This window comes from Magnolia sinica, unplaced genomic scaffold (assembly GCF_029962835.1).
Source record: "Magnolia sinica isolate HGM2019 unplaced genomic scaffold, MsV1 ctg200, whole genome shotgun sequence".
Classification (NCBI taxonomy): domain Eukaryota; kingdom Viridiplantae; phylum Streptophyta; class Magnoliopsida; order Magnoliales; family Magnoliaceae; genus Magnolia; species Magnolia sinica.
The window spans coordinates 198,052-224,717 of record NW_026682775.1 but is presented as its reverse complement, the minus strand read 5'-3'; the positions used below and the strand labels follow the sequence as shown (position 1 = coordinate 224,717).

The 26,666-nt window shown below is 37.3% G+C and overlaps 1 protein-coding gene across 1 annotated transcript; it reads right to left on the bottom strand.

The window, feature by feature from the left end:
- Positions 1-843: 843 nt before the first annotated feature.
- Positions 844-19,319, bottom strand: LOC131236080 ((-)-germacrene D synthase-like). Its single transcript, XM_058233169.1, has 6 exons — positions 19,097-19,319; positions 14,175-14,547; positions 3,093-3,311; positions 2,526-2,664; positions 2,121-2,369; positions 844-1,163 (listed from the first exon to the last, which is right to left on the bottom strand). Exons 1-6 carry the CDS (start codon positions 19,311-19,313, stop codon positions 870-872), a joined length of 1,491 nt encoding a protein of 496 aa, XP_058089152.1. The 5' UTR covers positions 19,314-19,319; the 3' UTR covers positions 844-869.
- Positions 19,320-26,666: the final 7,347 nt, after the last annotated feature.

The window sequence follows — 26,666 nt, the reverse complement described above, 5'->3', positions numbered from 1 at the left end:
AACGAACAAGCTAAAATATAGGACAAACACTCATTTAAAAGTGGTGTTGTGTAGCACCCAATCTATTGGGAGAGAAATCTGACATATCTTGTTAGCTTGAGTCATCAGAAATGACGTTGACCAATGGCACCCGACGACACAGGAATTCCCCGTGCCTTTAACATAGACAATCTGCACTCAGTTATAATTTATAATTTATAAGTAACTAATATATTGTTCGGGTTTGGGTTGGGTATAGTAACCCGAGACTTCAACCCTAAACCGACCCAAGTTTTATTGGGTTAGTGTTTGTATAGCTCAAGCCCGAGACCAAACCCAATATATCTTGCCCGAGCCCAACCCAATGTTGGGTTGAACCCGCCCGACTTTTGGCCCTAGTTAAGAGAGCTTTGCTAACCGTACAATGAAGCTTGCGAACACGCCACATGGGCCAGCATGGTACATATTTATGAGATCCAATCCATCCATCAGGTTGGTCTGACCTTGTACTTGTTTTCATCAAAATGAAAATCTGGTCCAATCATCATTTGGCCCTCAATATTTGAAACAGGTGGATAGAACTTCACCCAAGTTTTTTACAGCTGTACATTTGTTTTTGTAAACAGTGGCCCACCCCATCAGTGTATCAACCTGATTCTTGGATGGATTGGATCCGGGACTTATCGTGACAGGCATGAGGGCTTAGCAAAGGTATGGTTAATATGCCAGGTATGCATGATTGATTGTAGGTTCAACTTAAAATTAAAATGCAAAACAATGCATTGACATGCAGATGTCTACTACAAGCATAGGATACATATAAAGCAATCTAGTCCCTTCAAACTGTGGGCCGAGATGAAATAGTTCAATTCAACAAAACAACTGCATTATCAAAGAGGGATGGGATCGACGAGCAATGATGCAATACATTCCTTGGTCTGTCCTGCAGAATCAGTATATCCGTCGCCATTCTTGTACAGGACTTCCATCATGCGCGCGAGATTGAGTGATGGGGCAAGGATGGGCCCAGGGAATTCTGTAGGCCTAAGGCACGCCTTGTTTATTTCTTTCCATGCATCGGTGACCAGTTCGTATAGGGCCCGGCAAGCTTCTTCCTCAGTGACGCCGTGATCTTTCATGTAGCATTGGACACTTGAAGCATTGTCTCCTCTAGATTGCTCGACCTTCAAATGTTTAGAACCAAAATGTAAACTAGATTCGGATTGGAATGCCTACTCAGTTTCGGCCCAGATCTGACCCATTCATTTATCAGCCGAAATTCCAACTTTGGGCCAGACCCATTGTCCGGACCATCATATCCATAAATGGGTCAGTCTCCATTGGAAGGTTCTCAGCAATGGCCTCGGTCTATTTAATGGGTGGAACCCATTGATTTCTAAGCATAGAATTCCTATGGTCTAGTCGGGTGATGTAGAGTGGGTTGCGGATAATTTCATGGCCAAGATGGACCAGAAAAGGTCCAATCGGAGATGAAGATAATCCGGACTGTCAGAACTTAAAACAGACATATCTCATAAACCAGAATAAGTTACTAGACATAAAATATATGATTTTGAGGCCTGCTAGGCCGGGTTGCACAAGCCGGATTTGGAAATATGATGAGAAGGTCGTTTCCCTAATTTAATTCCATTTTTACCATAAATAGTAAGTTTTAGTTTGATTATAACTCTTCATCGGTCGGGCTTTAGGAGTTGTTCCTAACATGAAAAGTGCTTAAATAATTAGGAGAACGACATGTTGGAGTGAAATAGGACACTTACTATTTTTGGCCGAAAACCTTGTGCAACATCACGATCTAGCAAGTCACGATTTATAAGAGTTTTAGTTGTAGTTTGATTCCAGAAATTATTCCATGGCTTAGTATCCCTATTTAAAGGGTTGTAGACTCATTTATTTTATTCATCAATCAATTTCGAATTTTATATAATTTATTTTCTATTTTTCTTGTTTTTTTTCTTATGGATTCAAGAAGTCTCGGTGACTAGTTCAGAGAAGTTCTTGGAAGACTGTGCTCGACCTCACGTCCTTCCCTATGTCATCAGGCTACCATCTTGGGTCAAACCAATCAAGCTCATGGAATCCATGAAGAAAATGTCATCTCTAGGCTCAGTTTATCATACCTTGTTCGTTTGTATATCATCGACAATACGGGCGATTAGACCAGAGGACCATACGATCTTAGGTACGCTCAGCACCCAATCAAAGGCTTCCTTCGTCGCCACATCACCCAAGCCTACTAGGGCTTGGACGGCTAGCATTGGGTAACCACTGGACATGACTGCAATCTCCAAGTATTCATCCAAGGTTGGAACATGTCCCGTGCTAAACCATTGGGCCTCCACCAAATAGGCCCTTGTCAAAGCTTTCATCTGCCAGTAAACTCAACCATTAGAGAATGGGTTATGTTTGTCTTCCTACGTTTTATCTACTTTGAAAGCTATACTTATCTCCACGTGTGAGTTGAGTGCAAATAGAATTCATCAATGATAGAAAAGAGCTGATATGAGTAGAGTTGCATGCCATACAGCTTCTTTGGAGTAGTGTGCAGTGTAGGATCTTCCTTCATTTGTGGTCTTCTCCTCAATTTCTTTGACAACCTGGTAGAGTGCATGGAAACAAACTTGCATGTACTCTGGCAGCTGATCCATGGCCCCAATGTCCCACCTGAAAATAAAGTAGCCCATGTACATTATCAGTAGACTATCAGCTATTCATCTATAGGCAACCAATGTGGCACACGCGTGCATGATCCAGGCCTTTGATTAATACGCGCTGCAGCTAACATGTCTCAACCACAAATCAAGCTGGTCCACTCATCAGGTGGGCCACATGTGTAGATTAAACGTGGACAGTCGTTCTGGCTTTTTGTTTTTTTTTTGAACCGTCCACGCTCTGCATGTATGGCCTGACTATTGAGTGAACCAGGCTGAGTTTTGGACCATGGAATGTTCAGATGGGCCCCAGAATGATGGATGGTTCATATCTCGAGCGTGCATGCCAGGTTGGATATCAAACTTGGTGTATACTGTATGGTATACAGACTACCAGGTTGTTTCAGATTGTGAATAAAAATCTAGGGATTGCTTACGAACCGTTGGATTGCTTCTGTGAATGGTTCGAGTTCCTCCAATGTACCATACACATCGTATATGTCATCCATGACAGATGCGATGGATATAAGTTTGGTCACTGCGATTCTACCAAACGTGTATTTTGGCTCAAAATACACACCCAATATCCAAAAGTAGCACTCAACCAAACGGTCCCTAACGAAAGGTAATTTTGAGGAAAAATCAACGGCTCTCCACCACCTGCCAATGAAGTACATTCAGCACACCGTACAATGAAAATTCAAAATAGGAAAGATTGTGATTGAAAAGGATATGGCACACGCTTACAAGATCTTGCCCGTTCATCAGATGGGTCCCACACTGTACATCACATGGAGCAAAGATGAAAAGCTGGTTCACTCATCATCTGGGTGTAACATGTATGTTGGATATAAAGAATGGTGGCCTTTTTTCTTGTCTATTTCTCTAATATATATGTGGCTCGCTGGGTAAGAAGAGCCTGATTTTAGGACAGGACATGTCCCCATTGGGGCCCACCTGATGAATGGCCAGGTCCACTAACACACATCCGCAATTGAACTTAACATTACTCTAGAAATGTAGTCCACTAATTATGGTGGAGCCCAATTTCAGGAGTCATGTGATTTTGAGTCCCTTTTTGGAAGATATTTATATAAACTGACGGATTTAGATAATTGGGATGTTTTTTTGAAAAATAAATAAATTATAAAAACAATCTGAATCTATTAAAGGACTTGACTGTTTTGAATTTTCAAAAGAATAACCTTACCTATGACACAATGATCAAAATTCCTTCTTCTTCTTCCTTTTTTATTTTATTTTATTTTATTTTTTTAATTTTATTATTATTATTATTTTTAAAGTGGTATGGTGAGCATTGTGGGGCGCCCAACATAGTTTGTGTATGATATCCAGGCTGTCCCAAAAGTGAATCCACTGTGATGAAATGCCCAAAATATTAGGCTGATCCAATTATCAGGTGGCCACACGTGGAATTGGAGATTTTTGTGACGGGTTTGTGTCTTCTATGATGTAGCTGATCGGCCTAATTTTTCCGTTGTATGATAATCATGGTGGAGTCCACCTGTTTGAAAGTTTGGATGTTATAAACACATCTCATGGGCTTGGCAATGCTTCTTCAAAATTTATCAAATTGTATTAGATTAAATCCAAAATTTGTAGACATTTCCTCATTTCTATTGAAAATCGGACGCCTCAAATCTATGCTGAAATAGGAGCCATCAACCAGTTGACAATATGATTGATATGTCAAAGGATATCGAAGATTTTTAGTTTTTTGGGCAAAACTCATTGGACTATTTTTGGAGTTTTTGATAGGTCGAAAACTCTAGTCGACAGGTCCATCTGACTGATTGTCGCGTCTTGACCAGTTAAATTGATTGGTCGATGGATTGCACAGTTTACACGATTTATTTCTATTTTCATTTTCCTTAAATATATGGGTGTAATCGAGATTAGGTTGGAAGGCTAAACGTGTTTAAGGGTTTAAGATGATTTTGGAGAGAGAAAAAGCTAGGGTTTTTCTCTCGGGGCTTTGAGACGGTAATGTTTCATCTCTTGTAATTTTGTTATTTATTGTGCATTATCGTTTTGTGCCATGGTTTTTTCCCGCAAGTGTTATTCCATGAAAATTTTTTCTATTGGATTTGTTTGTGCGATTGTGATTACTTTGTTTGATTTTTCCTTGTGCACTTCCGTGAGTCCCAACAAGTGGTATCAGAGCTAACGTTAGAAGCAAGCTAAATTCGAAATAAGATATTTATGGTATCTAGTATGAAGTTCGACATAAAGAAGTATTTCAGGAAAAACAACTTTGAACTATGGAAGGTGTAGATGAGAGGCTTTCTAGTTTAACAAGGAATGAAAGATGCATTCCTTAGATAGCGACTGGAAACTATGAAAGAAAAAAATTGGAACAAGTTAGATCAAAAGGCCAATATTTGAATTTAGTTGTGTCTAATGGATGAAGTCCTCTATAATGTTAAGAGAGAAAAAACTGTGACTGATATATGAGTCAAGTTAGAGTACATTTATACAAAGACTTGAGAATCATTTATATTTGAAGATACAATTGTTCAATCAGAAGAAGATAAATGAAGGGGCTTACGTTGAGACCCACATTAGTGACCTAAATAGGCTCGTTTTGTAAATTGTTAGATGTGAATGAGCTGATGAAGGATGAAGATTAATTATTTATTTTGTTGAAATCTTTTCTAGAATTGTATAAGTTGTTCAAAGACTCTTTGTGTAATGGTAAGATGACCATTAATGTTAAGACCGTTATTTTAACTCTTTAGTCGAAGGTGATGAAAAAGAAAAGCGGTGACATAAGTGCTTTTACAGATACACTGGTTATAACAGGGAGAAGTTTTGAGCGGGACAGAGGATCTTCATAATCGAGATCCAAATACAATGGCGTGCTGAAGTTGTGGCATGACAGGATAACCGATTGAAGGCCCACCAAATATGGCAACCATTAGTATTAGCTGGCATCGTCATTGCCGCTGAGCTTGCAGCAATCATTAATGGCAGCAACAAGCTCTTAGAGCCCCCATCCATTTCAAAAAAAATAAGAAGAAGAAATAAAGAGGGGTTTTCAAATCGTAGATAGGAGGAAGAAGAAGGTTTAACAGATTAGTGGTGGCTACCATTAGAGGTGTGCGGCTGCTAAATCCTGCTTTTGATTTGAGTTAGCGGTGACGAATTGAACTCTGGTACTGGTGGTTGTGATTTTAGAACCCAGATGCCGGCATATCCGGCTCTCTCCCTTCCTTGGATCTAACACACACACACACACATAGAAAGAGAGAGAGAGAGAGAGAGAGAGAGAGAGAGAGAGAGAGAGAGAGAGAGAGAGGGGTTAGGGTTTTCTTTTGGATAAAATACCCCAACCAGGATTTGCAGCTAAAGATGGGTGGTCCTATCAGGGGTTTCATGGGACCACCATGATGTATGCAATTTATCCACACCGTACATTTATTTTGAGACCCAGTTTTAGGGTATGATCCCAAAAAGGAGGTAAATCAAACGCCCAAGTGGACCACACCATAGATCAATGGTAGACACTTAATCTCCATTGTTTCTTATTGTGTGGTCCACTTGAGCCTTCGATCCGCCTCCTTAGATAAAATAAGCTATTAAAATTGATGGATGAATTAGATAAAATGCATACCTCATAGAGCTTTTAAAGGAACATCAGGCTCTAGCTATGATCTAGTGACAGTAGTAGCTTTTAGCTATAGATTAAAGCTATAACAATCTAGCTATTGTTTATATTCGTAACAAAAAACACCTATAGTCTATAGCCTTTACTCCTTTTTTAGTAATGATAAAGAATGATTGTTAGAATCCTAAGTCTATAAAGGAGAAATTAAAGAATTCTTCCAAAGAGGCCAACACCGCAGAATCTAATCAGGAGGCGAGTGGTAGTAACATGTTGACTGCATCCAAATCAGGGTATTTTCAATAATAAATAGATTTTGGATAAGGGGCTTCTTATCACATGACCCCTCATAGGAGTTGGTTCACTAATTATAGTGACTGTAATGGTGACTAGGTGTTTATGGGCAATTAAAATGTCTGTAATGTGGTTGGTATCTAATCGGTGCACATCAAGATATTTAATGGCATGGAGTGTATCTTGACTGATGTGAGATACGTTCCTAAGTTAAGGAAAAGTTTGATATCTCTGAGTGCAATTGAGGCACTTGGGTGCAAATTCACCGAGTTTAATCGTGTATTTAAGGTTTTAAAAGGGGCACTTGTAGTCGTGAAAGCACAAAGAAATGGTTACATTTACACGCTGATTGAGAGCACTTCATCCTATAGAGATGCAATGTCTGTAGAGGATTCCACATCTACATGTATGTGTCATGTGTGCCTACGCCACATGAGCGAGCGAGGCATGAAAGTACTTTTAATCGTTGTTTGATCCCAGTTTTTAAAAGCATTGATTTTAATATATGCGAGCATGGTATATATGGTAAACAATTAAGGTTATCTTTTAAGTCAAGGAAACATATTTGTAAGGAGTTTTGGAATTACGTGCATTTTGATGCACGTGAGTCGTCGCCCATAGTTTCTAGTGGAGGGTTATCATGGTTCGTTACGTTCATTAACGACTATTCGAGAAAGGTGTGGATTTATTTTTTTAAAAAATAAATTTGAGATTTTCACCAACTTCAAATAGTGGAATGTAATTATGGAAAAAAATCAGGGCGAAAGGTGAAAGTGTTGAGGAGAGATAAATGTGGAGAATTCAATCATTTTTTGTAAAGATGAAGGGACTGTGAGACACGACATAATGCACTACACACCAAAGCAGAATGATATAGTTGTGCGGATGAATAAATCTCTTGGAGAGGGCCTAATGCATGATAATTAATGATAGGATAGGCAAGAAAATGTAAACTAAGGCTGTTAACATAACTTCTTATTTAGTGACTCAGTCCCCCTTTATAGTTATTACTTGTAAAATTTCAGTGGAAGTGTGGAGTGGTTAGCAGGTAGACTACTCAGGGTTACAAATATTTGGTTGTGATGCTTACTCTGACATAACGTCAATTGAGAGAGATAAGCCAGACTAAAGGGATAAAAAATACATTTTTGTTGGATATGATGATGGTGTGAATGGGTATAGGATATATGACCAGCTCACATGAAAATTCATCCTTAGTCATGATGTCAAATTTAACGAGAAATCATTGTTCTATAAAGATGAGCACAAGGGAGAACAAAAATTCAGTTGTGATCATTCAAATAAATAAAGATGAGACACAGGTTGATACTGAGACGCATATAGTGGTACAAGAGTAAGTGGAGCAGCCACCTGTGAAAATGAATCCACCAAGGGATCGTAACTTACTAGAGAGATATAGGGATGACTCAAATATTATATTTTCTCTCATTACAGATGAGAGAGATTTGTATACTTTTTAAGAGGCTTTTGACGACATAGATGCCGAAAATTAAAAAAATGGAGATGCATGACGAGATGGACTCCTTATACACGAATAAGATATGGGAGCTGATGAAGCTTCCCATCGGCTGTAAAGCAAAAGGGTGTAAGTGGATATTTAGAAAGAAACATGATAAGTACAAGGCAACACTGGTAACAAATGGATATGTTCAAAGAGAATGTGTCGACTTCATTAAGATTTTTGCGCATGTTATGAAGCAAGTACCTTTCAAATTTATATTGATATTGGTTGCCTAATACAATCTCGAGTAATTAAAATAACATATTTACATAAAGTAATTAAAAGGATTCAAAATACATGGGGTAGAGAATAGTGTTTACAAGTTGAAAAGGTCGTTGTACGGCTTGAAATATTCTCTTAGGTAATGGTACAAGAAATTTGATTCTTTCATCATGAGTTAAAGGTTTATCGGGAGTAAGTATAATCATTGTGCCTATTTTAAGACACCGAGTGATAAGAAGTTCATTATCTTAATATTGTATATTGATGACATGCTTATCGCCAATCATATCATGTCTAAGATCGATATACTAAAGGCTCAGCTCTTAGGGACATTTGAGATGAAAGATCTTGGGGCTGCAAAGGATTCTTGGCATTGACATATATGAGACAAGTAGAGGCGCATGTTATGGTTATCTTAGGCTGAATACCTTGAGAAGTATTGGTGAAGTACGGGATGGACAAGGCAAAGCCGGTTAGTGTTCCCCATATGGCTCATTTTTTATTTTCTTTTGAGTAGTGTCCTGAAATGGATAAAAAAAAGTAATTTACGTCACATTTGTCTTATTCGAGTGTGGTTGGTAACTTGATATATGCCATGGTCTGTACGAGACTAGATATTTTACATGTGGTGGGTATTAATAGCAGATGCATGTCTAACCCAGGGAAGCAACACTAGGAGGCAGTGAAATGGATACTTCAATATATTCGAGGTATGTAGGACTACATCTTAACACCGATAAAGATAGAGTGAAGATGAAATGTGCACGAGAGGCAATGATTATGGAGATATGATGGACACGTGGTAGAAATGGAGGATATAACATTGCATGTTGCAGCATAAAGATTAGTCATGGTGGAGATCGTTGAAAATTGAATACTTCAAATCTATAATGAAACGAGGGCCATCGACCAGTCAACAAGTCAAAGTATATGGAAGATAGTTGATTTTTTGGGCAAAACTCTTTGGATTGTTTTTGGAGTTTTTAACAGGTCAAAAACTCTGGTTGATAGGTCGACCCGATCAATCGATACATATCGACCGGTCAAAGTGACAAGTCAATGGATTGCATAGTTTATGCATCTTTATGTGATTTATTTCTATTTTTGTTTTTTCTTAAATATATGATTGTAATTAAGATTAGGTTGGACGACTAGATATGCTTAAGGGTTTGAGAGAGTTTTGGAGAGAGAAAGATAGAGGCTTTTCTCTTAGGTCTGGTTTTTTCCCGTAAGGATTTTTCCACGTAAATTCGGAATGTTCTCTGTTGGATTTACTTTGTGCGGTTGTGATTACTTTGTTTGATCCCTCTCTATATGCTTTTGCAACTCCCAACAATTTCCACTAAAGGACGAATGACTGATTTTAAATCATTGAATGCGGCAACTATCTCAACAGCCAATGAGAAGGATGCCTGAGTAATTGATTTTTCCCACCCACGATGTGGAAGGATTGTGGGATATTACCCCTTGATTTTGTAGAAGCAAAGAAGAAAGTAATAGTAGATTATCAAACCAAATATAGAGGTATCAATTTTGGTTGATTTTATATTGGTTTTTTATATAAGTAGGTGTAATTTAATTCTTTCTTTAAAAATAATAATAATAAATAAATAAATTTACCATCCTGAGTCTTATAAGAAAGAGATGTGATTCAAGATATGAAGAAAAAAGATTCCTCAAATAAGTTATATAGCACATGGAAATAGAGGCAGATAAGTTTAGAGTGAATTACACGATTGGAGTAAGAAGTTTTTATTTCATTTAGAATGGGCAAATTTAGTTAATTCATTTTTTTTTTTTTCCAGTAAATGTGTAGTGGCAGTGAAAATATCATTTTATTCGAGGGGTCACTTCTCAAGATACCGATTCCAGGTCTCCTTTCTGGAAGAAAGTGATTGGATAAATCCGGTGTCGGTCATCAAATCTCGTATTATAATAAATGAGCGACCTCCATCAACATCCACGAGTCCGGGTCAATCATTACTTCAAGTGTTATTGTTTGAATTTTATCTTCTTTAAAAAAAAAAAAAAAAAAATTAATTATCTTTTTTGGGATTATAATCGTAAGATGCCTCCAAAGTGCCTCCCCGAACAAGGGCTGTCAATGGGCTGGGCTTGGGGTAGGCCTTGGCCCAGATTTTTAAGTTATTTTGGGCTGGGCTGTTGGGCCGTCCTTATTCAAAATTCTGATTTTTTAGGCCTGGGCCTGCCCCATTGACACCCCTCCCCAGAACCCACATTTCCAAGTAGTAGTTTTTCAAAGGTCAAAATTACATTATTGCCCTCTTTTCCATTTTCTTTATAAAGTGGAGAATCCATAATTGTTGGACCCATCCAACAGTTACGAACCAAAGTTATTGATGATTTGGTTGGACCATTTTTTGGTTCGCGCTATATATGGGTGAATATGTTAGATGGCTTGGATGTTATACACATACCATGTGGGCACCATAAGTTTCAACTTTCTCTAATTAAAAAAAATAAAATATGAGGACACTTTTGTAATTTCATTTCTCAATGAGCAGCTACTTGGAAATTTGAATTGTGGAGGCATTATTTGGTAAAATGTTAATTCATGAAGAATTTTGCAATAAGATCTGTTTTTTTTTTTTTTTCCTTTAAAAGGTAGTGAAGTCGATATCTGTGGGGTCCACATGGGGGCGTTGAACATCCAACCCTTTTGAACATGTGCATCCCACCATGATAATGGGATGAACTGATCCAATCATCAAATGAGCTGCACTTGAATTTGGATACTTTTGAGTAGTATGTATTATTTTAGCAATGCTTGTGCAATTTATTTGAATAACTGTTCACTCCCCAAGTATAGGGTTGTGATGTAGTAATAAACTCGGTAAGACCGAAGTCGAATTCACAGGGACTGATACCTGTACGTTATCTGAAACCAAGTAGAACTAGAACTGGACTAAGATGCGATCTAAACAAAATAGAATTTAAGAAATAATTGTGGAATAATTATCTAAAACTTTAAGGAATTCAGAGGATGGAAACTAGGGATTCAGAGGATCCACTTGTAGAGATCAGGGAGATCTTATGCTCGCATATGGAATTCAAACTGAACTTACTCGATTTGGTTTTCAAGAGATGAAAGGTATATGAATTAGAATGGATTCCATCATCTAACCATGCCCAGGAGACAGAGCAAACAACAGGATTAAACTAATTAACAACCAATCAACAATGCATGAGAGTTAGGAAGGGTACTGTCATCCTACCATGCCCATGGAACAATGATGAATAACAGGGGTTCCTGACTTCATAAACATAAAAAGGAAAAGAAATACTCAAAGCCATTGCAGATCTATCGTAATTTCAGTCACAACACACCATTAATAACTGAAAGTATTCCTTTAATTAAACGAAAACCAAATTCAGTTCATGAATTGAAATCAAATTAAAGGCATATGAATAAAATCCCCCATCTCACTACAAGCTTCACCTCTTAGCCCTAGCTAAGGGGTTTAGCCACACATAGGCATGATGTGGTTGAACTTAGAAATAAAACGAGAAATATAAAGGAAAAGAAGAAAGGAAACCAAGTTTAGTTTACATGCAACCTGCCTTTTCATTTTCCAAATAGAATTCATATTTAGGAAAACAATCTTCAAGAAATCGTAGCATTGACTCTAGCTTGTATCTCCACCCTGATAGTAGTAGCAACCAAAACCGAGCGCTGATCTCCTCTTCTCTCAAAGCCAAGACCGAGCCCAACTTTCCAAAAGAACCTCCTCCCTGACAAGCGAAACCAAAAAAACAGTCCCACAGCCTCCGTTTTCTCCTTCCTATCTAGGCTAATACCGCCGCTGCTTCCAATCCTCTCCCCCCAGCACGAACCCTCCTCCCTCCTTTTATCTTTCTTCTCATCTCCTGCTGTGGAGTCCTGGCAGGACTCCGCTGCGAAAGCTGGAGCTGTTTGTAATAGGACCGGGCTCTGAATCACGCAACAGAGAGGCTTTCTGCGTAAGAATGTTTGGTGGGGCCCACTTTATCTATCATTTGGGAGATCCATGCCGTCCAACAGCTTCTCCTCAGAATTTCGACCGAACATGGTCTGTTTTCATCCTCCGTTGATGCTGCCCATGGAAGAATTCCTGTTGTAACGGTATTCGAGTGGTCCTTTTGTGATCGTTGTGGCGGACATGTATGCGTGTATGGCTGAAAGCGGTCAGCATGGTTCTGACAATATTGAGTCCCTCTACATGATGGATGGCTCGGATTGATGATTTGGTCCGTGATGATGGCCCACTACGATCGTCCGCAGCCTCTGTTACGCAGACGGAAACAGAGCCGCGGACGTTGTTTAGTCGGTGGTGACTGTGGCCACACTAGAATTCCAATGTCGAATCCACTCCGTCCATTGTTTTCAGGACGAAAAACCGTCTGGGATTGTTCGGTTTTCGATCCAGAGTGCGGTATCTCATGAGAGCGTAACCCAGCCGTCCAACCTGCGTTTAAATAGAGATCTATGCATATGTGAATGCATGGGACCAGACGGACAGCTAGGAGTCGGTCTTGGCTGTGTCCTGAGTCCGGTGAACGGTTCGGATCATCGATCCCTATAACGAGTGGGGCCCATTAGCGAAGAACGGACGGACAGCGTAAAGACGCTGTCCGTTTTTTCCGCAGAAGAGGGAGGGCGACGGGTCGCGGTCGGTTTGACCAGGCCGGCTGATCCGGTGCACGGCGCATGTACCTTTGCTGTGTACAGTTGTCACGTGGAGCGGGGTCTTCCTTGATGTTTGCGGGAAATCAGATCCGCTCATCCCTTTTATCATCTCATTTAATGGATAAGGCCCACATTTGAAGCATATGTGAATATCAGGTGGGCCTCAGCTCGGTAATTCATGGGCTGATCTGACCATTGGACTACTTCCATAGTGATCCAACTATTGAAATTTGACGTGTACGGTTTATTTAGGGTCTTCAGGCCATATATGAAGTTTTGAACTGATCGGATGGTGGGAACCCTATGATCTTGCATTCTGGACACTTTTCAGGCCATTTGAGCTTCAATTCCTCGATTTCGCGGACCCCTGGTGTATAATTCCGTCGCTCTTGGTCTTCTAGAGTCCGTTCCTTGCCTTGGTGCTTCTGGAGCGTCAAATCCATGCATTTACCACTCTTTTTTCAGTCCGGGCTCGTACATACACTCTGCATTACAAACACGATTAATCAGGCCATTAAACGGTATCATGCTTGTAAATTCATGCAATAAATGGGTCTGATATGCAATATTTGACCCTCAACATGACCCATATTTTTGGTTCATCTCAAATACACAGTGAGATGCATCTATTGAATGAGTTAGATGTCAAACACATCGTATGAACTCCACAAATTTTAATTCTTCAACTTTTACGGTTACATAATTTCCTTTCTTAAAATGTACTGTGGGCAAATTCTGGTTACTTGAGATACTACTTTCTAAAAATTAGAACACTGAAGGAGTCTTACCATAAAGATGCTTTGTTTCTTTTATTATTATAAAGGATCCCTTGGTAAGTTTTGCTCTAAAAACATTGGTTCATTTGGATTTTCTCCTTGTTTGAGGGAACACGTACGATGCACTCTTCCTAGTATACCATCCAGCCAACTTCTTTTTTTTTGTTTTGTTACCTTGTTAGTACACCCACTGTCAGTTCAGTTCACACATCTCTGTTAGCCACCCCCACTAGGGAATCGATACCAAGAGGTCAGTGTTGAAACGAGGTATCTTTCACTAGCCAACTTGGAAGTGCATTCTGAAATTGGAAAGCAAAAGGCATAACGTAAATGGGCCACCGATATTGGATTCAATCAGTACATCGAAAGGATCCACAACATAGTTGGCAAAGCTTACCTCGAGAGTTCTCCAATCTCTCCCTGGTGCAATGACTGTAGTAGATTGAAATCTAACTTGGCAAGTTCGAGAAGGACATCGCTCCAAGATTCATGCTCTTGGTACAAAGATATGTAGCGCCTGGCCTCTAGGCATGGCATGCCCCTGCGTACCCGTAGCTTAAGGGCATGGGCCACTTGAGTAGAGAGAGGAGATTCAAGGTGGGCCACCATAGCCCTTAGGTTCTTGCTAGTGAAAGCAATGGCTTCTTCTAATATGTATTCTCCTCTTGTGCTTAAATATGCTGCTTCATACAAGCTTATTAAACCCTTCACGTTGGTACATACGCTGGCCTTAAAGTGGCACTCATCTTCTTTGAACTTTCCGAATACATCTGTTTCAGGAACACATAATTTCATGATATATATATATATATATATATAAGGTTCTATACGGTAGAGCTCATGGGAACTCCCCATGAGGTCGAGCTGTGTGGGTCCCACCATGATGTATGTTAAACATCAACACCGTGCATTTGATGGTCCCCTTTAATTATGAGATATCCCAAAACTCAGCCATATACGGAACTCCGGTGGGCCATACCATCTAAAATCATATGAAGATATGCTTAAAACATATAAAAGCACTAGGTGGGGCCCACCTGAAATTTGGATGTGTCTGAAACTTGGTTTGACCCCTCATCCAAGTGGGACACACATAATGGATGGGCTGGATTTATGAACCACATCTCGATGGGCCCAAAAACTTATTATGAATGTTTTAATGAAGGGTAATCCCTCTCAACTTTTTTATGTGGTGTGGCCCACACAAGTCATGATTGACTTGATTTTTAAGCCCTAGGCCCACTATGTAATGGCGCATCTCACTGATGGGATAGATGTTCGACATACATCTACCCTATATATATATGGTTCTATATATATATATATATACACACACACACACACACACACACAAACATATATAATGTTTCAACGGTGATCACTAAATCCCCACTGTTTCCTCTCATGTGGCCCATTTAATTTTTGGATCCTCCTCATTTTTAATTGTATGTCCTAAAATGATTTCGAAAAACGGATGAACGGGTTGGATTTCTCACAAACATCATAGTGGGCCTCACATAGAATCTTTGCACAGGATCTTCCAACTAAAGGCTTTTATGTGAAATCCACATGCAATTCCAAGTCTATCCATGAGTTTAGGAGCGAGTCTTGTTTTTTAGACTCTCTCTCTCTCAATGCAGCTGAATCCCAGCCGTTCTCCTCATTTTACGGCTTACATGAAGGCTCGTACATAAATTCCTTGCATATGGTTAGCAGGAAACCATTACTCCACACACACACAGACAGTGTGTGTGCGTGTGCGCGGGGAAATGGTTCTATACGTCGAGCTCATGGGAACTCCCCATGAGGTCAAGCTGTGTGGGCCCCATCGTGATGTATGTTGAACATCAACACCGTGCATTTGATGGGTCCCCTTTAAATTATGAGATATCCCAAAACTCAGCCGTATACAGAACTCAGTTGGGCCATACCATTGAAAATCACGTGAAAATAAAATCACGTGAAGACATGCCTAAAACATATAAAAGCACTTGGTGGGGCCCACCTGAAATTTGGATGCGTCTGAAACTCTGACCCCTCATCCAATTAGGACACACAATGGATGGACCGCATCACGGTGGGGCCCACACAGCTTGACCTCATGGGAAGTTCCTATGTATATAACATTACAAAGTTACATGGGCCCATGATGTATGTGTTATATTCACACTGTCCATTCATTTGTAGAGTTCATTCTAGAGCATGATGGAAAAAATGAGGCTAATCTAAAGTTCAAGTGGACCACACTTAAGAAGGTAGTGTGGATTGAATGCTTACCATTGAAATCTTCTTGGTCCATAGAAGTCAACGATTATAAAAAAAAAAAAAAAAGAAGAAGATATTGGGTTTTTTCTTAATCAATGTTCGTGTGACTTTTGAACAGGTTAGATTACAAATAAACTTCATGGTGGGCACTTAAGAAGGTTTGATCTATCGTCGTCATTATTCCCCTGTTTTATGTGGTTTGTTCCACTTAAGCTTTGGATGCGATCTACCAAAATTTTGGGGTCATGTCCCGAAATAATCTCGCCAAATGGATAAACCATTTTGGAGATAACACGCACCATGGAGGGCCGATGGAACTTGATGACGATAACACACCGCCGAAGTCGGTGGTGTGGCACCCACTCAAGACGGGCATGGGTTGGGTACTACCACGCCGAGACGTGGCAAGAGTGGACCAATCCTATCAGGGATATGTGGGCCTAGCATGATATGTCTTTTATCCACACCGTCCATCCATTTTGAAAAATCATTTTATGACATAATCTCAAAAATGAAGAAGATTGAATAATCCAGTGGACCACACCATTAGAACAATGGGGATTAAATACCTACCACTAAAAACCTCTTAAAGGCTAAAGAAGTTTTGGATCAATATGATATTTATGTTTTCCTTTTATCCAGGTCCACATGACTTTATGAGCAAGTTGGATGTCAAAAAAAAAAAAAAACAACAACATCGCAGTGAGCCCTAGGAAAGTTTCAATGGTGGGATCGATTAGAATATTCAATCTACCGTTTTTTGGGAGTGAAAATACCTCGTTTCAACACCGAGGCCTTGGTATCGATCCCTAGTGGGGGTGGCTAACAGTGATGTGTGAACTGACAATGGGGGTGTACTAACAAACAAATAACAAAAAAGTAAATAAATAAATAAATCTACCTCTTTTTTAGGCTCATGCCCTAAAACGGTCTTTTAAAATGGATGGATATATCAGACAAAACACTTATATCATGCGGGCCCCACAATGACCTTAATAGGACCGTACATCTCTAGCTAGCCCGAGGTAGCTAGTACCACTCGGCACCCCATTGCAATCATCCGCTTCTTGGACACATATCCTGCCTAAGGCTTTGGTGAGCATGGAAGCTAGGTGGGCTTACCATGATATTTGTGATAAATCCGCTCTGTTCATCTGTTTTGGGAGCTCATTTTAAGACATGTAACAAAAAATGAGGTGGATCCAAAACTCAAGTAGGCCACATGAGAGAAAGCAATTAATGGGGATTGAATGACTACCGTTGAAACATTCATATGGCCACAAAAGTCTTGTTTAAAGCTTTTTTTTTTTCCCCCTCTCTATGTGTTTTCAATTCATTCCAGTTAGATTAACCTTACAAATAATTTGAATGACATATAAACATTAAGGTAGAGCCCAAGAATGTTTCAACAAGCATTTCTTTCCGACGCTTTCCTCAAGGGTAACTCATTTGAGTTTTGGATCTTTCTCATTTATGATCTCATGTCTTAAATCGAGCTTAAAAATAGGTAACTGGCAATTAAACATCACAATGGGCCTTAGAAAATTTTCAACAGTAAGAGTTCAATCCCCGTTGTTTCATGTGATGTGGTCCACTCGAGCCTTTGATCCACTTCCCTTTTGAGCTCATGACCTAAAATGATATATCAAAATAGATGAAAGAAACCATGGATAAAACATATAGATCACGGTGGGCCCCCCAATTCCCTTGACATAACCACTCTTCTCTAAGTCCTGGTGAGGGTAATAACCAATTTGAGTGTATCATCATTTTTCGCAGGAGCACAAGACCGAGGAACATTGAAGTCTCAAATGGACTGCACCATAGAAATCAGTTGAGATTGAAAGCCTACATTTGAAAACTTCTGAGAGGACACAAAAGTTTTGGATCAAACTAATATTTATATTTTCCCTTCCTACATGTTTATGTGACCCTATGATCGGTTGGATGGCAAATAAATATCTTGGTCCTAGGAAGTCTTCAATGGCTAGAGTTAAATCCCCACTGCTTCCTATTATGCGGTACACTAGAGGCTTCAATCTGCCTCCTTTTTGGGCTCTTATCCTGAAATGATCAGTTAAAATAGGTGGACCACATGGATAATATATTTACATCACGTGAGCCTCATGGAGCCCACGTCATGCACCCCACTTGAGGTGTAGAACATAGCACTAACATTGGTAGTATCCATATGTGAAAAGGTTATGTGGGCCTCACCGTGAAGTATGAGTTTTATCCATGCTATCCATCCATCATTTCATATACAGTGCTATCCGAACCTAATCCAAAATTAAATCAGATCTGACCGATCAGAATCGATCAGGCCCGATCAGACCATCGGTTCTGTTCGGAATTGAAGACATGTTGCAAACCACATAAGTTTTGATTAAGATGATATTTGTGTTTTCCTTCCATCCAGGTCTTTGTGACCTTATGAATAGAATGGATGGCAAATAAATATCATGGTGTGCCCTAGGAAAATTTCAATGGTGGCGTGGTTATCCCCACTGCTTCTTATGGTGTGGTCCACTTGAGCTTTGGATCTGCCTCATTTTTTGGGCTGATGCCTTAAAATGGTCTGAAAAAAATGAATAGATGACATGGATAAGATACATACTTGATAGTGGGGCCACCATAGTATACACACTAACTGCGTCTTCGTTGTAGGCTCTATGGATAAGTTCAGTACAGACGTTCTGTGCATACGTGCATAAGCCCTGAGAATTGGATAAAGCTGGCTAAAACTTTGGATACCTGATGGCGGGGACCACAGAACTTATCGATGTATACACAGTACCAAGGTCTGTACTGTGGGAAAGTTTTGGCTAGGTTAATTCAAAAAGTTTCCTACGGTATGGTCCACCTGAGAGTTGGATCTGCTTCATTTTGGATCATGCCCTAAGGTTTTGAAAGAACGGATGGATAGCATGGATATAGAATACATACATCATGGTGGGCATACAAGGCCTCGCCGTCTTTTGTGAAATACATGGACACCTTAAATACATGCATGGCATGAAAATGTAACTTTCAGGAGCTGTAGAGGACACAAACCAGATGGTACGTTGTATCCATGTTGTCTTAGTAGTCGAAATTGGAGCGCGACTGCATGCAGATCATCACCGCCATCATAATCACCGTTGATATGGGCATCATACATCTGGCGCATGGCCTCTTCAATCTCCATCTCAAAGTGATAAGCCACACCGAGACGTTGGATTTCATCAACCAAGATCATTTTTTGAAATGGCCGACTATCAGTCCTTAGCATCCTCTTCACTTCTTTCTTCAGTTCTTCAATCCTTTCATTAATCCGTGCATCAGGCACCTGCATCATCAGCACCACACAGAAGGGAGACGCTTCAGTGAGGTTTGGAAACACCGACTTCGGTGAGGCATTGATCGTGAGCCCATCTTGATGTATTTGTTGTATATCCATACCATTCATCTGTTTTTCCAGCTCATTTTAGGGCATGAACCCAAAAATGAAGCGGATCCAAATCTCAATAGGATCACACCATAGAAATAGTGGTGATTGAATGCCCACCACTGAGAACTTTTGTGCTACATAAGTTTTGGATCTAGTTGATATTTGTGTTTTCCCTTCATCCAAGTTTGTGACCTCATCGATAGGTTGGATGACAAATAAACATTACGATTGTAACAAGGTGCATTAAAAACTAAAATAAATAGTTAATTTTTTTTTATTTATTATGCTCTTAAATTCTTTGCGATCTATACAATGGATGGTGTGGATCATCCAAACGATCATTGTATTCTTGTGCATAGAAATTTTAATAAAGTGGTGCTTTATAATTTCAGATATATTAATTAATATTTTAGGAATAAATTTAATATATAGCATCTAACTGTGTTAAGATAGATCTGAACGGGTCATTTGATCCTAAGCACCAAAAGATATTAGTGCTTTAAATTTCAGATCAATCCAATCAACGGATGTTCCATTTTGATCAGATTTAACCATAAGAACAATTTACACCTTAGATCTAAAATAGTGATTGGACATATTAGATCAGATCCCCATTATGTATGCTCATTCCAAAACAAATATAAATTGTTCTCTAGAGAATAGGGTTGCTCTGGCCATTTAATGGGCCACAATGATGAAAGGTTAGGATTATACTTATGATACTTTGAATCAATTTTTTTTTTTTTTTGGGGAAAATATAAATGGTCTGGATCTAAGCGATCTATTGACCTATTATCAATTTAAAATTTTGTGATATCGATGGATGACTTAGATCTATCCCATATGATTGGTGGATCATCGGATGTATCAGATCTAATCTACACCATCCATCTGATTATTGAGGTTGAATTGCATTGAAACCACAAACATTAGGTCAATCTGACCATCAGGTGGACAATGTCAATTAGATGGTATTTATTAACAAGAGAAGTATTAAAATGCCGTGTAGGCTACTAAGGTTCCAGATCAAACTGATTATTTGGCCCTACTTAAAGCATTCCTTAACAGGCAATTAATCGGTGAGGATCTGACCTATGTATTTAAAGTGTATTCTATATCTTAAATAAGAAAAATCTCAAAACTTTTATTCATCTCTAAAATATGGAGTAGAATTATAGAGTTTGTCAGTTCAACACATAGGATTATCGATCCAAATCGATAGAGAGATCATAACCAAATTTGACAAAGCGTGCACTATGTCGGTTCAACTTGATCCAATCGAAAAAGAGTAAAAACATATTACTTATACTTTGAATTTAAGATCTCGGATAAATTGATTCATTTGATTTAGATTAACAATAATTGTTGGGCTATTTGAAATGTAATTGAAAATGTTAGAGACCACTTTGATTAATTAAGTGGGCCTCATGAAATGGTTGTGATTACGGACCCTGTATCAAGGGTTGGATCTAAAGAGATCCAGATTTGAGAATATTATGGGCTCTGATCATGTTCTCGATCAATCAAAGGTAGTCCCTATCATATGAATTCATATAAATTAGGATAATAATTATATGTACATGTTGTGTTTTAGGAAGTTCTAAATTATCATATCTCGATTATTCGAAAGACAACTCATCGCTACAAAAAAATAGGGCAACCGTCGGTGTTCGCTGATTGCTAAAAAACCGTCGACATTTCTCATTAATTTTTTAAAAATAATAAGGATGAAAATTAATTACCTAATCAATGCACACATCAAAAACTAGATATACCCATTTTTTCGAAGTATATTGACTCCTAAAATATGCTTAGATATAGTCTAAAATAAGTTTATAAACCTCATCTTCAAATGAAGAAAAAAGCATACGAGAAGCATAAAAAGAAAAAAAAACATCAGCAATCTCATTACCTTCCCTACCAACACAAGTGACCGAAATATTTTCTCATATGCTATATAGAAGATTCTGTCAAACTATTAGGTGAGTGATCCCAACGTGTTTCATATCTATTATTATTAAAATAGACATCTCATTGTTTTGATGATTATGAACTTTTGTTTTGAATGTTCATTTAATTTTTTGAGTATATATATGCCAACTGTTAATACCATGCACCAAACATTCTCATCATGCACTAATGTCATATATTGTATAACTGCGCTGAATACTTGGGGGCACTCCCTAAATGACCTGTAGGTACTTACAGTACCGAGTGACCTAGGGGACCATCCCTGGATGCTCATATAATATGAAAGCCTACCGAGATTATGAAAGCCTATCCCAAAAAGGGGAGATGCGGGTTGATGGGATCCAACTCAAGTAAGTGGACTGATTAACCCACTTGATACATTTATGCATCCATGTGTCTCTTGTCATTCATGCATTCTATTTTAATTATGATGTGCATGAACCATGATGGGTTCACTCACGCGGCCTGGCTAGCTGACTTTTTATTGATGGAAAAACCGTACAGATTTAGTGGATGATGAAACAACTGCTCGAGTTTCATGGCAAGAAGGTGAACTAGTGGACGATTCACAAGGGCTATGGCCCTATCTTGATGAAGACGAGTTGAATATGTTAAATCATTAACATATCGAGTTGAAATAATCTTATTCCTTTAATTACGTCTTTGAATAAATTTTAAGTTAAGTAACTGTAAGTTATGAATTGTTAGATCTTTTAGTGAATGATTTAATAAAGCCTCAAATGAGTGGGTTCTAGTATTGTGATTAACTTTTGTGAATGTTATCAATATGTGGATTGAATGCCTATAAATAATCGTGATGGTGGATATATGTATATGTTACTAAATTAAATGAATTTGAGATATTTGTTTAAGGTTTTGAGTTTGGAAACTTAGTGTATGTACATTTTAACCGAGCCTCCGGAAAGCCGTATGAATGAATGGTTTTAGTACACATGGTGTACAAGTCATGTGCCATAACTCAGGCTAAGGGTGTATACTCTGCATCCAAATTTCGAGGCATGAAAGAATGATATTAAAGAAAGGCCTTTTCTAAAACCTAGAGTGACTCGTAGGTTACATACTCCACTAAATTTCATAAATTGTAAATCCTTGAAATTAGAAACATTTCATCAGGATTTTCTTCTTGATTGATCTATGGAATGATGAACATAAAGACACAAAACTAAGTTCCTATTAATTTTTGTTTAATATAGAAATAAAAATTTAGATTTCCTGTACTCTTATTTGAATATGATTTAAATTAAGATGAGTAATTGTGAACCAAAATGAATTTTAAAGATATTTAACACATAAAATTTTGTTAGACAACAATGGGTAGCAGGAATCACACAACTTGTAAAATTTGTAACTATAAAAGTATTACTCCGATTAAGGCGATTTGAAAGCCCGATTGAAGATTAAAAAAAAAAAGAGTCTATATTAAAATAAAAATAATAAAAAATTTCAAATCTAAGAGTCAATATATTGATTCAGTGAGTTAGTACAGGCTGGTTAGAATTCATCAAAATCTGAATAGGTCTCACTGCAAGAATTTTAAAAGTTTTTTTTTCTTAAAATATTCTACTAAAATTTACGGATATATAGAAAACTTATAATAAGATCTGTAAAAAAAAAAATGAAACTAATTTGAAATTTCAAAGTACGAGAAAATGTGATAGAAACAACAATCATTAAACCGAAAATCAATCTGCCTATACTAGTTTTCTATCGATTTAACTAACAGAATTTTTATTTGAATTACTTTCTTTAAAGAATAATAATAATTAAGTGTAAAATAAAAACCATAATCTCTACTAAAATTTTAAAATTCTTTCTTATAGGATCATAAGTCCATATTGGGTGAAAAAAAATACTTAAAAAAAAATTAAATATCAAACTCACTAGAATATTTTTTCAGGTATAGGACAATGTCCTCCTCAAATTTCAAGGTATATGAAAAAAAAATTCTAATTTTCTAACAAATTTCAACATTATAGAGTGAAAATATGGACTAGTTTAGTATTCCTGATCAAACCAGATAAAATTATCATTCAAAATAATTCCTAAATATTTTTTTTGAGTCATATACATACCCCTAGACAACTCCATAAAATTTTATGATGATTCGAATTGTAAAGAAATTATAAACATTTAAGCACTAAGCTGTAAATGATAAAAACGACTGTTGGACAGCATGATTTTTCACCCTTAGCGTGATGACAATCTAATTAAGTGTAATGATTTTAATATTAAACTTTTTTGTAACAATTCACCAAATAGTTAATGACCTACGTTCCAAATTTCAAGTTATTCTGACTTTCGGTTTGAAGGGTAAAATTTTGTACATGATATTGTGTTTGTTAGTCCGAATTTGAAATTTTTTGTTAGTCATTTCGAGAGATGCAATACATAAGATCATTGATTGTTGTGATATGTGAAACATAGAATCCCAACCTAGAACCCCAATTAAGATGATTTAAAGGCCACATCGTATATCGATAAATCAAGTTCAAAAGAAAATAAGAAAGAAACTAGAAATAAATTTTTCTTTTATACCAATTTTAGTTTATTTAACTGAAATAAATAAATAAATAAATAATCGTTTGTTTCTAGACAACCCTTATTGTCAGAACTTTTTAATCTTTTACAAATTTTAGTTTTTGACAAAATTTTACGTACTTATAAATTCATTACCAGAAAAAGTAAGAGACCAATCCATTGTTCAGAGCCATCCATAGCATCAACGTGACCAATGCTATTAGAACAATTTTTATTTTTATTTTTTTAAATGTTAGTTTTCAAATCTCGATGACGAGATTTTATTTTAAGTGGGGTAGAATGTAACAACCCAAAATTTTAGTGCAATAAAAACTAAAATAAATAGTTAAATATTTTATTTTAATTAAGAAACAAAAAATAAGTCAATAACTGAGTTGCTTGGTTCTGAGAGAGAGCTCGGGGGATCTACTCTTGTCACCGTGACTCTCAATGAGGTTGGAGGATTGATTCTTGGAGTACTAGTAATAAAATTTTATCAAATATAAAAATTTAGAAAAAGTGAGAGGAGATTTTAAGAGGGCTTGATTAGTTAAGTTCCAACCCTTATATCATTTTAATTTTTTTGCTATGTTATTAATTTCTTCCTAATGTATACAATGGATGGTGCGGATCATCCACACGGTAATTGTTTAGGTGTGTAGAGAAATTTTAACAAAGTCATGCCTTATAATTTCATAGCTGTTTAATAATATTTTATGAATAAATTTAATATATGACATCTGACTCTATTAAGATAGATCTGAATGGGTCATTTGATCCTAAGCACTAAAAGAAATTAGTGTCTTAAGTTTCAGATCAATTTGATCAGTGGATGAGCCATTTTTATCAGATTTAATTATAAGAACCATTTACACCCTAGATCTAAAATAGTGACCAGATAGATCAGATTAGATCCCCACTATGCATGCTCATTCTAGAATAAATATAAATTATTGTTCAAAGAATATGGGTAGATCTGACTGTTTGATGGACCACAAAGATGAAAGGTTAAGATTGTACTTATGATACTTTGACTCAATTGTTTTTTTGAAAAATATAAATGGTATGGATCTAAGCGATCTATTAACCCATTATCAATCTGAAATTTTATGATGTCAATGGATGTCTTAGATCTACCACATATGATCAGTGGATCATCGGATGTATCAGATCTGATCCACAACATGCATCTGAATATTGAGGTTGTATTATATTAGGACCATAAATATTAGGTCAATCTGACCATCAGGTAGACTGTGTCGATTAGATGGTATTTGTTAAAAAAGAGAACTACTAAAAATGTCTTGTGGGCTAGTTAGGTTTTAGATTAAACTGATTATTTGGCCCTACTTAAACCATTCCTTAATAGACCATTAATCAGTTAGGATCTGACCGATGAATTTAAAGTGTATTCTACATCTTAAATAAGAAAAATATCAAAACTTTTATTCATCTCTAAAAAACGGAGTAGAATTTCAGAGTTTGTTAGTTTGACACATAAGATTATCGATCCAAATCGATAAAGAGATCCTAACCAAATTTGATAGAGTATGCACTGTATCGGTTCGACTCGATCCGACCGACAAAGGGTAAAAATATACTACTTATACTCTAAATTTAAGGACTTTGATAAATTGAGTCATTTGATTTATGATTAACTATAATTATTGGGTTATTTGAAATTTAATTGAAAATGGTAGAGACCACTTTGATTAATCAAGTGGGCCTTATGAAATGGTTGTGATTACAAACCTTGTATCAAGGGTTGGATGTAAAAAGATCCAAATTTAAGAATATTTTGGACCCTGAACATGTCATTAATCAATCAAAGGTGGTCCCTATCATATGAATTCATATAAATTAGGATAATGATTCTATGTGCTTGTTATGTTTTAGAAAATTCTAAACTATCATATTTCGATTATTAAAAAAATAATTCCTTCTTACCAAACCATTTGGTAAGTGATCCCAACATGTTTCACATCCATTGTTATTAAAATAGACATCTCAATGCTTTAATTATTGTGATCTTTTGTATTGAATGTTTATTGAATTTGTTGAGAATTGTAATGTCATATGTTGTGATGTGTGTGTGTGTGTGTGTGTGTATGCCAACTGTTAATATCATGCACTGGTCATTCTCATCATGCATCCATTTTATGCATTGCATAACTACACTGAATACTTGGGGGCACTCCCTGAATGACTTGTATGCACTTATAGTAACATGTGACCTAAAGAACATTTCCTGGATGCACACATTGTGTGACAGCCCACCAACATGGTGAAAGCCTACTCCAAAAAGGGGAGATGCGGGTTTATGAGATCTAACTCAAGCAAGTGGACTAATCAACCCACTTGATGCATTCACACATACATGCATTCTATTTTAATTATGATGTGCATGAACCATGATAGGTTCAGTCACTAGGCCTGACCAGTTGACTTTTTATTGATAGAAAAACTATACAAATTTAATGGATAGTGAAACAATTACTCAAATTGCAGGGCAGGAAGGTGAACCAGTGGATGATTCACAAGGGCTATTGCCCTATCTTGATGAAGATGAGTTGAATATGTTAAATCATTAACATATCATCTTATTTCTTTAATTACATCTTTGAATAAATTTTAAGTTGAGAAAGTGAATGTTATGAATAGTTAAAGCTTTTATTAGTGAATAGT